Source organism: Ranitomeya variabilis, chromosome 6 (genome assembly GCF_051348905.1).
Source record: "Ranitomeya variabilis isolate aRanVar5 chromosome 6, aRanVar5.hap1, whole genome shotgun sequence".
NCBI classification, from domain to species: Eukaryota; Metazoa; Chordata; class Amphibia; order Anura; family Dendrobatidae; genus Ranitomeya; species Ranitomeya variabilis.
The window spans coordinates 129,585,248-129,597,489 of record NC_135237.1 but is presented as its reverse complement, the minus strand read 5'-3'; the positions used below and the strand labels follow the sequence as shown (position 1 = coordinate 129,597,489).

General features: G+C 44.2%; 1 protein-coding gene across 1 annotated transcript in view; it reads right to left on the bottom strand.

The window, feature by feature from the left end:
• Positions 1–12,242, bottom strand: part of ANO10 (anoctamin 10) — a 339,799-nt gene that overhangs the window by 311,568 nt on the left and 15,989 nt on the right. The window contains exons 3-4 of the mRNA XM_077268987.1: positions 10,514–10,696; positions 7,162–7,296 (exon numbers count right to left, since the gene is read on the bottom strand). Coding sequence (XP_077125102.1) covers positions 7,162–7,296; positions 10,514–10,696 — 318 coding nt within the window. The remainder of the gene's footprint in view (positions 1–7,161; positions 7,297–10,513; positions 10,697–12,242) is intronic.

Genomic DNA, 12,242 nt, shown 5'->3' with positions numbered 1-12,242 from the left:
GAAGGGGAATTTCCCACTACCAAAAGGTCGTCTAGGTATGGGATTATTAGGGTGTCTTTTAATCTTAGATATGACATTACCTCCGACATTAGTTTAGTGAATACTCTTGGGGCTATTGATAGTCCAAAGGGCATTGCTGTATACTGAAAGTGCCGAATACATCCCTTCAATACAATTGCCACGCGGAGATATTGTTGGTGTTCCATAAAGATTGGTAGATGATAATACGCATCTTTAAGGTAAAGAACCGTCATAAAGCAATGGGGAAACAGGAGTTTTATGGTGGATCGGATAGACTCCATTTTAAAGGTTTGATTTTCTAAGAAGGTGTTTAACTTTCTAAGGTTTATAATGGTTCTGAATGATCCGTTTGGTTTTGGTATTAAAAATAAAGGGGAATAAAACCCTTTACCCTCCTGAAGAAATGGAACTTCCACCAAAACCCCCTTGGATAGAAGATTCATTACTTCTTGTTCCAATGCCTCCTGTTGCGATTGTGATTTTAATGAAGTCAATAGAAATGAGTCCGGAGGGACTCGGGAAAATTTTAATTTTAAGCCAGAGGTGACGAGATTATTTGCCCAACTATTTGATGTTATCTGCCGCCATTTATCAGAGAAGGAGGACAATCTACCTCCCACAGGTAGATCCGCTCTAACGGGGTTTGTCCTCAGGTTTGAAAGGGCGCTTCCCAAAGAATGCACCTCTTTGGTGTCTCTAGTGGCCCAGCGGTCTTGGTTCTTAAAATCTTTCCTTCTATTAAACACGGGCTTCCGGAACGCTCTCCTATAGGACGGAAGGTAATTAACATTAGGGAAGCCCTTCTTTCTCTCTCCCGCTTTGGTTAAGATCTCGTCCAGTTTAGTACCAAACAGGTACTCACCCTGACATGGGAGGCCACACAATTTGGATTTTGTCTGGGGATCACCCTTCCATCCTTTAAGCCACAGGGCTCTACGTGCTGCGTTCGAGAGGGCCCGCTGACTTGGCTGCCAAGCGTATGGAGTCAGCAGATGAGTCCGCCAGGAAGGCTGTAGCCCCTCTGATCAGGGGTATAGAGGACATTAATTTGTCTCTAGAGAGACCGCTTTTTAGTCCTTCCTCCAAGTCATTCAGCCAGACTAGCATGGACCTGGCGGTGCATGTAGCAGATATTGCCGGCCTAAAGGCTCCCGTACATGACTCCCAGGCTCTTTTTAAAAGAGAGTCGGTTTTACGGTCCAGTGGGTCTTGCAATGAGCCCGAATCCTCCACAGGCAGTGAGGATTTTTTGGATGTGGATGCCACTGCTGCATCCACCTTCGGGGCTTTTGACCATGATGAGAATTCTTCATCATTGAAGGGATAACGCCTTTTTGAGGTTGGTGGTAAACCCCTTTGCCCCTGGCTTTCCCACTCTTTTTTGATTAGATCTTTTACCGCTGCTATTACAGGAAAGGAGGGCCTTTTCCTTTCTGACAGACCAGCGAACATAATATCCTGCTGCGTTCTAGGGACCTTAGAATCTTCAATGCCCATGGTGTTGCAAACGGATTTTACCAGGTTATCGATGCTATCGGTGGGAAAGCATGTATCTTGATCCTCATCTCAGGAAACGTATTCGCGGGAGATGTCAGAGTCTGCATTTTCTCTATCAGACGACTGGTCAGACATAGGGGAAACATACCCCTTTCTTCCCTTAGTACGCGGCTCTTTGTCAGAACCACGTAGGGCTCGTAATTCCTCCCTGATCATGACTCTAATGTCTTCTGATTTAACCGAGGCTTCTTCCCGTAAGGTAGAGTCAATACACTGTTTACAAAGCCTCTTTTTGTGACTATCCGGAAGGGGCTGGAGACATAACGCACACTGCCTGTGTTTCGTTTTTTCAGTCCTTTTGGCCTAGGGTGTATAGAGGGAGAGGGAACAATAATCAGCCTAATAGGGTAGATATACACTCACCCCAGTGAAGCTGTCTGTGGAGGTACCGGCTGATGAGGAGGAGACTGAGGCACAGGTTGAGGAATAGCTTGATCCGACTTGCTCTTCCTAGAAGATCCGCTCTGTTTAGAGCGGCTGGTGCTGGCATGGCTGCGTGGAGTGGATGCGGTGGCTTCAATAAAAGACATCACAGGGTCCTGCGCAGAATCCATAGTGGACGCCGGGGCGATATTGCCGGCGTCTTTTCACATGGGGGCCGCCATCTTCTTCCGGTTGTACCCGGAAGTGCTAATCACTTCCGGGTCGCGGCCATACTCCATGCGCCTGCGCTGCCACCGGTATCAGCGCAGGCGCCGTCCTCCTCCTCCATAACCCCGGAAGCTTACCTGTACTTCCGGGGGAATACACTGGGGCTCCACGCTGTCTATGCGCCCGCCGAGGACGGCGCGACGCTGACCGTACCACAGCGCTTGCTCCCGCAGACTATTCCGGATGGCACCTCGTGAGCCAGCAACCGCCCGTCCTGGCCTCACGGCGTCTGCCAGCAGAGGGGGGAAACTGAGCCAGGACCCCCGACGCCACTTCCAGCTCTGGAGCCCTTGCCGTCCTCAAAGGTAAACTGCGCAAGCGGCATCCAGGCTGGGTATCCTCTTCTCTCCGTGGATTCCCGTAGGAACGGGAAACCAAACTGTGGGAGCGAGGGGGACCGCCCCTTTTATCTCTCCGTAGGGTTTCCTGTTCCTAGGGGCGGATCCCCTCTCTCAGTGGGTGCTGTCGTGGCGAAGAGAAAAAATAATTTATTCATACACTCAAAAACATGATAAAATACATTAAAAAAATAGTTTGGTAGGGATTTTAATAGCATATGCAAAAATGAAAAGGTCTGGTGACCATATACAGGCGGATATAAAATAATGCTGATGCAATGACAGGTGATTTATCTAAGGAGTTGCAGAATAATTAACGCATACGGAAATCATACATACCTCTTAGAAGTATCAAAACCATCTAGATCCCGCTCTTGGCTGTAACAAGAAAAACTACATCCCACTTTCACAATAAAGAAATGTTATCACAAATACAAGTGCTCTAGGGGGTATGCAGTAAATGAAATGTTACAAGGGACTCCTTTGGCTCCCAGGAGACTTCTGATAATAAAAACCCATATTTCTTGTGTCTTCATACAACATTAAAGGTTAATAGCAGGAATAAATAGTATGCCATAGATTGTATGCCTTAGATAGGCAACACCGTCTTACATGTTTCACCAGGTGCTGCCTGACGCGCGCTGAGTCTTCATAAGGAACCTCTGTAAGACGGTATTGCCCATCTATAGCATGCTATTTATTACTACTGCTTTTAACCTTTAAAGCGATACCTACAGAGAAGCGTAGAGAAAAACCACAAAAGGCCAAGTATTAACCTGAGGGACGCATCACCTTCACCTCCCAAGATGGCGAGAACTGCGCAACAAGAGGAACAAGCACAGGTGGAGACAGAGCGCTCAGGTACAATACGCAGGTACAATCAGACAATCACAAGGACTAGCAAACATAACTGTCCAAACAACCGTAACCACTGGGAGGGTAACACTTAATCAAGCGTAAATGACCACTGATAGAAAAATCGATCCCTGGGGTGAAGAGACGAAGGACTTTCTTGTGGATGCCATTCTAGGTAAAAACCAACTCTTTCAAAGTATTCTCACTTTTACTTGTGTAGCTGTCCTCTCAATAATGGCTGCTCGCGGAGGAAGGTGTGACCAAATCAGTCCATCATCTTCCTCCAATTGTAAAAGTTGTTTTTCTGGTCAGTTTGTTCAGAAAGCTGCACTTACTAGAGAAAGTGACAGGCCCCTTTACCTGAGAATCCACCAGTGAGCTTGTTCTGAAAGTTTGTATTTCCTTATCTCCTACCTTTCTGAGCTCCTCTCAGCTGATATATGGCCAAAGACTACATTAAAGTTGAATGTGCAGGGAAACGGACTGTAAAAGCAAAATGGCCCACATTTTGTAATGTAACCCAATTGCAAAAATTAATTTTAGCCCAAAAATACAAGTGTTTCAGTAAAAAAAATAATAATAATTGTTTGATACATCTGCTTCTCAATTCAGCAGACTACAGTCCCAATTTCTACTATTTTTGCACATTGGCGACGTTTAAGATAATCAAAGCAACTTTAATATTACACAAAAATAACACAAGTAAACACAAAATATTGTTTTAAATGATCAGTGATTTAAATAAAAATGCTATTCAGCTCTGTCTATAAATAGGTGAAAAAGTATTTGCCCCCTTAGCTACTAAACCAACCAGTCAATCAAGTTTAATAGACAATTTGGTTTTGTTTACCTAACCACACTAAGCCATTATTACTGCCAGACCTATTGGATCTACACATGGCATCGTGACGCAGCTAAAAGGTGTGACACATCAGCACATGGGGCCACGTACTACAGGGATTCCAATATGAAGGGCAAAGTCATTGCTGAAGATCTGGGACTTGGGCGAACCACAATGAGAGACTAGAGATTATCACCAAATTTAGAAAACCTTGAACCTGAACCTTGAACAGTGCTAAAGAGTGAAAGTAACAAAGGAAAACGGATTTTGGGACACTTCCATCCATAAAATTAATCTTTTTATTAGAAATTAATTGAAAAACATACATCTGTGACCTCGTCTCCCGGTACTTACCTACACGCAACCTCCGATCCTCACAAGATCTCCTTCTCTACTCCCCTCTTATCTCCTCTTACCACAATTGTATACAAGATTTCTCTCGTGTATCACCCCTACTGTGGAAACCACTACCACAACACAGACTCTCGCCTACCATCGAAACCTTCAAAAAGAGCCTGAAGACCCACCTCTTCCGACAAGCCTACAACCTGCAGTAACCACCGATCGCCCAAACCGCTGCATGACCAACTCTATCCTCACCTACTGTATCCTCACCCATCCCTTGTAGATTGTGAGCCTTCACGGGCAGGGTCCTCACTCCTCCTGTACCAGTTATGACTTGTATTGTTTAAGATTATTGTACTTGTTTTTATTATGTATACCCCTCCTCACATGTAAAACGCCATGGAATAAATGGCGCTATATCAATAAATAATAATAATAATAATAATAATAATAATAATAATAATAATAATAAAAACAGGAGGACCCATCATGAGGATAAAACCTTAAGGCTATGTGCACATGTTCAGGATTTTTATTTTTGCGTTTTTTTGGCAGTTTTCCGCTGCAAAAACGCTAAAAAAAAAGCTTACATTAAGCATCCTATTAGAATGCAATTTGCAATTTTTGTGCACATGTTGCGTTTTTTTTCGCAAAAAAAAAAACCGCATCGTGGAAAAAAACGCAGCATGTTCATTAATCTTGCGGAAAATCCCCGGATTTGCCACTATATAATAAAGTGGTGGAAAGCTCCGGAAAAATCCACATAAAAAACGTGAAAAATACGCGAAAAAAAACACGATAAAAACGCGAGCGGCTTTCTTGCAGAAAAAGTCCAGTTTTGTTCAGGAACATTCTGCAAACAATCCTGAACATGTGCACATAGCCTAAACGTTTCTGCAGCAGTGTACGCGACACTACGCCCTTATAGTCATGATTAATAATAATCTTTATTTTTTTCCTTGATCAATCAGACATTGATGACCTACCTTACAGACAAAGCAACAATGATAAAGTAATGGACAACCTCTTTAAGTTTCTTGTTTTTTGTCATTTCTGTCTAACTCTATTAGGAAGAGACCATTTTTCGCATTCAGGACAAATTCAGTGGCTTTTGTTGCGTTGTTAACTTTCTGCACTGTGATATCTTTCGGTGTGTTAATTTAACTAAGGCTACATCTGTATTTTAAGTGACCGTTTCCTTCACTGTTCCCAAGCCAGCACAAGAGCTAAACGCATCCATCGCCTGTGCAAATTCAGGAGATTCTACCTGCATCCTCGCAGGCATGCGCAGAAGTGTGGACAGCGAGGAATCAATTACGTGGATAAATCAACTGACTGATGCCACTTTATGGTATGGCGGCAGAAAACGCCGTGTTTATTGTCCCAACGGATCAAAAATGGGCACTGCAGGATGCAATATAAGGTACTTTCACTTTTCCCAGCTCAATATCACAGCTTACAGAGTTTTATTTTTGTCTATAAAATGGGAAACCTTTAATTTAATTTTTAAAGGACAAGCAAAAAAACTAACCACTCACGCTAGTCACTACAACCAGAAATGACACCAATAAAATGTATTGAACGTGGTAAATCCGCATGGTTCGGTGAAGACATGTAGATCTACCTGCGTTCAATGGAAGGCAGCAATTTGGACGAAGAGAACATACGCTGCGTCCAAAGCGCTGCTAGCTCCGGATTGTGTGTACCCAGCAGAATAATTCTGCGATCAGTTGGGCACAGAGGCACTGCCAGCATCATCAACTTTATCTAGCAATTTGTCAAGGTATGAAAGCTAGCTTAGGCGCTTGACACACTATTATGCAAAACTGAAAGGGGATACATAATTATTAAATTATCATTGTGCGTTATTTTAATAAAAACTGTGCCAGAACACAAGGAAAAACTGCACGATGATCACACTCCAACGCTTTATGAAAAAACGCAAAATAAAATTCTCACCAACTGAAAATAACCTTTATTGTCGCATATAGTCCAAGGAATATAGAACTACGAATAGAACACTAGTTTTTTTTTTATTTCCACACATCTCCATATTTCTAAAGTGTATTCTTAGATCTCAAAGACACTTTAGCATCACATACGAATAACTTCTCTCCTGAATGATAAACTGGAGCCTTATGTTTCAAAAGACATTACTGAGCCGTAAGGAGAAATTATACTTCTTGGATATCGGTCAGACGCCTCTCACACAGCCAAACCAGATCTCCGCTTTGCACACTGACGACAGACACACAGTGTCTGCAAATTGAGATTCTGGTTTGGCTATTATCCTAAGTCATGTGACAAGGCTCGTTAAAGGGTCGACATTGACTTGTAGGATTGCTACCTTCCAATAGTTGGCACTAGAGTTCTAGTTCTCTTCCTCTCTGAAGAGACAATTTGCATAATTTGCTAACTTTTTAAATGAATTATTGATTCCCTGATCACATCACCAGCAGTATACTGCAGATCGCTGATCTCCATCCAGACCTGTTCATCATCAAGAATCACTTAAGATTGTTCTGATTGACTAAGATTATAAAATAAACTTACCTATTGATTTTCCAGGATAAAGCTTGGACTGTGGATAACCAGGAATACTTGTTTCATCTTGAGCACGAAGATTGTCCAGCTCATGTTTAATGATATACTGACACTCGGCCATGGTAAGAAAATCTTCTCCATCTCCTGCATTAAAGTATACATCAGATGCATATTAACAAAATCTACAAAATATCACATGTATAGCTCTAGAATAGCATATGAGGTCAGCAAATTTATAGTCTAAATTAAAACTAAAATTGTTTTTCTGGAAGCTATCAACAAGCAAACTAATATCTGGTGGATCTTATTATAGCCTGACTTTCTTTTCATTATGAATTTTGTAAATATTCAGAAGAATTCATGACAAAAACCAAACACAAAGGGGAAAAAGCTTAGGTACATAGAACATAGAATAAAATCTTAATATATTTTTCAGAAAGTGAACATCTAAAAGGCAAAATCAGGAAGGTATACCTACAGATCAAAGACATACAATCAAAGTTTCAACCAAGAGCTGGAATGTTGAAAGACATCAAGAGAAACAAAACTGAGAAAACAGCAGAAAAAAGACAGATGTTTACCTGCCCAGGTCTCCAAACAAATGCACTATCGGTATGAAGTGGACCCATGTAGTTAAGATGGCGGCAACACAGGTGCAAAAATACCGATGAGACAACCACTCTCGGCCTACCAATCCATGGAGGGGGTGGTTGCTTGGTATATTAATGCACAATAGAGGCTTGTATGTGGCGCTGTTCACATATAGGAGATGCACAGCATCCAGGTTAGCAGCCTATTAGTGACGCCCATACTATTCAATCAGACATCAGACGGGCTGCCCGGTGCTATCCAAATGCATTAAATGTGAACAGACACCACAGCATGTGAACAGCGCCGCATACAAGCCTCTATTGTGCATTAATATAATAAGCAACCACCCCCTCCATGACTCGGGTATGGTGACCCTGAAGGAAAGGGAGAAAATGTCTTGAGGCTTTTTCAACGGCCCACAACTCTTTCACATTCGAGGTCTGATCTCTTACTAGCGGGGACCAGGACCCCCGTACCGAGAGGGCCCCTAGATGTGCACCCCATCCCGTACAGCTTGCGTCTGTCATGATCACTTCCTCCACCAGCGTTAACAACTGGACCCCTGATGCCAAATGATCCCTTACAGTCCACCACATTAGGGAATCTCTCATGCCCACTGAAAGGTGTAATTTTCCCTCTCAACAACTTTTGTGCTGACAGGATCTTCCACTGTAGTTGTCTCAGGTGAAATTGTGCCCAACGCACAGCAGGTATACAGGATGCTAGTGCACAGTCTTGAAAGTCATTTAAACTTTCACTAAAAAAGTTCTTGGTAAGCGGTCAAAGAGATCTCCCGAGATTTTGGTGCCTAGATCTCCATCTGCGCATGCGCTGCCCCCGGCAGCCATTTTCCCGGAGTCCACCGCATAGGAAACCATGTTAGTGCGGGGGGCTCTGGGCTTTCACAAAATGTCGGCAGAGCCCCCAACACCCGCAGCGGTGCGCCGAAACATCCGAACACCCCCTCATCCCAGCCTGCAGCAACACTCCACTCTTGCCTCCTCCAGCAGCGACCCTGGGACCCTGCTCCACCGCAGCTGGTAAGGTTTATCCGCATTATAAGACGCATCCCCATTCTCCCCCCAAATTTAGGGGAAAAAAAGTGTGTCTTATAATCCGAAAAATACGTTAAGTATGCTGACATTCCTCTACATACTGTTTGAACCCAAATACAGCCCCTTCTTTATATCGCACGAGCTCCACACAGGACCCTCCCATGTCCAGCATATGAGGCCCACACAGCCTCCCCATGTCCAGCATATGAGGCCCACACAGCCTCCCCATGCCCAACATATGAGGTCCACACAGACTCCCCATGTCCAGCATATGAGGCCCACACAGCCTCCCCATGCCCAACATATGAAGCCCACACAGCCTCCCCATGTCCAGCACATGAGGCCCACACAGCCTCCTCATGTCCGGCATATGAGGCCCACACAGCCTCCCCATGTCCTGCATATGAGGCCCACACAGCCTCCCCATGTCCAGCATAAGAGATCCCGATAACCTCCCCATGTCCATGATCAGCCCCATAGCTTTCCCATGTCCATGAGACCCCTATAGCCTCTCCATGTCCATGATGAGACCCCCATAGCCTCCCTATGTCCATGATGAGACCCCCATAGTCTCTCCATGTTCACAGTACGACCCCCATAGCCTCCCCATGTCCACAGTAAGACCCCCATAGCCTCCCCATGTCCACAGTAAGACGACAGTAGTCACCCCATATCCACAGTAAGAACCACATAGGCTCCCCATATCCACAGTAAGAATCACATAGCCTCCCCATGTGCAGCCAAACATCCCATATACATAAATAGTTAAAAAAAAAAAAAAAAACACCACCACTTACTCACCTTGCTCCAGTTCCCCGGCACTCTGCTTCTGTTCCTGTCTCTCTCGGTGTTTCCGATGCAGTAACTCGCCGCAGCACACAGCTGACAAGATGAAATGACGTCATTATGTCAGCTGTTTCACACGCGGATTGGTGGAGGAGGTGGCCGGAGGCCTCTCCCCTGCCAATGCAGTCAGCGTGGATATAGACAGCGGAGACAGCGAGCGGGCAGGTACCGTGCGGACCGTGGGTCACTGTTTTCAGCCCCTCGGCTGACTCGGTCTGTGGCTGCACTTTGCCCAGGTCTGTGCTAGACCAGTGAGAACAGGTAGTCCAGTCAGTCTAAGAACACCATACTGGAATAAAAGATTAATTAGCTAGTAAATAGCATGAGTTATAAAAGTCTGTGATCAATGGCTGGTGTTCCCTGTAATGTGTCTGGCTAATCAGCTAGTAAGATAAGATGATTCCTGCAGACTGTGAGACCTTGCGGGCAGGGTCCTCCCTCCTTCTGTACCTGTGTGCCTTATTTTTGCTCATGTTTATTGTATTTGTCTATACTTGCCCCCTTTTCACATGTAAAGCTCCATGGAATAAATGGCGCTATAAAAAATGTATAATAATAATAATAATAATAATAATAATTTCAGTGTTACACCACCAACAATAATGGGATTTGAGTTTTAACATCAGCAGAAGACATCAAAAGACAAAGAACTGTGCCCCTCATTTAAACAAATTTGGAACCCCCCCAAAAAACAACAAAATGTAAAATTCTGTGAAAAATAAACACATCACAACAGTAAGATTGTTTTCACTCTCCTATCTAAGGAATGAAGAAGACCTAATTCAACTGAATAACTAAGGAGTGGAGGGAGGATTCCTCAACATGTACAATTGCTACATACCAGAATAACTGTAGTATGTACAACTTACCCAGAAAATTTTTGTACTCCACCCGGTTGCTATATAAGAAAGGTCTCATTGTGCCATCGTTACTTTCCTTCACAAATCCTGCAGTCTCAGCTCCAAGAAGAAGTCGTCTGGTGGAAGCTCCGACGACATAAATATTCTCCTCCTCTTCTGAGATCACTAGCGGTTTAATCAACAGCTGGGCACCTTATACAAGCACAGGAAAAGTCAAGGTTACATTTCAAATGAAGGGAGTAGCAATAATATATAAGAACGGCCCCATGTGTAGAATCCCACTAACAGTTAAAGATGGAGCAAAAAAAACGTAAAAATGGGTGATCAAATGTAAATCAAGTCTCAAGTCCAGACTAAGTCCCAACATAAGATTCACATATCTAGTATCCCCACAACCGTAAAAACCTGACCAATAAATGCTTCACAATCTCTTTATGCACATACCTCCCACTAGACTCCTAAAACCAGGATGAGCAGATTGAAATAAAAAATTGCAAGTTATGTTGAGTCTTTCTAAAAATGTACATATGCAGAAATGTACATATGCAGGGCTATGCAAACGTTTTAGGCAGGTGTGGAAAAAATGCAGCAAAGCAAAAATGCTTTACAAAATAGAAGTGTTAATAGTTTATTTTTATGAATAAACAAAATGCAAAGTGAATGAACCAAGAGAGAAATCTAAATCAGATCAATATTTAGTGTGACCTCCCTTTTTGTCTTCAAAATCGCATCAATTCTTCTAGGAACACTTGCAAGTAATTTTTAAAAGGAACTCAGCAGGAAGGTTGTTCCAAACAGATTGTCCAGATAGACAATGTTGTGACTAGGGTTCTGTGGGGATATATCATCTCCAGGACTCCTTACGCTAAAGATAGCTCTTAATTACATTGACTGTACGTTTAGGGTAGTTGCGTTGCAAGTTAAGTTTGAAGCCAGACGCACCCCTGATGGAATTGCATGACGGGTAAGTATCTACTATATAATTGTCTAAGGGGTACTTCCGTCTTTCTGTCTGTCTGTCTTTCTTTCTGTCACGGTTATTCGTTTGCTGATTGGTCTCGGCAGCTGCCTGTCATGGCTGCCGTGACCAATCAGCGACGCGCACAGTCCGGAAGAAAGTGGCCGCTCCTTATTCCCCGCACTCACTGCCCGGCGCCCGCATACACCCCTCCGCTCACCGCTCACACAGTGTTAATGCCGGCGGTAACGGACCGAGTTATGCCGCGGGTAACGCACTCCGTTACCGCTGCTATTAACCCTGTGTGACCAAGTTTTTTACTATTGACGCAGCCTATGCAGCGCCAATAGTAAAAACATCTGTTAAAAATAATAAAAAATTATTATATACTCACCTACGCCGCCTTTCCCGCTCCTCGCGATGCAACCGCCACGTTCCGTTGGCACGGATGGTCTGGCAGAAGGACCTGCCATGACGTCACAGTCATGTGACCGCGACGTCATCGCAAGTCCTACGCGCCTGCGCGGAAAGGACCTGCCGTGACGTCACAGTCATGTGACCGCGACGTCATCACAGGCCCTGCGCGCCTGCGCGAGCAGGACCTGCCATGGCGTCACGGTCATGTGACCGCGACGTCATCACAGGCCATGCGCGAGCAGGCTGGGACCGGAAGACGACAGGCGACAGAACTACAAGTATGGTGAGTATGTTAGAACTACAAAGGGCCCTCGGATCGGAAGGTGAGTATGTTTATTTTTTAACCTGTGCTGAATACTACGT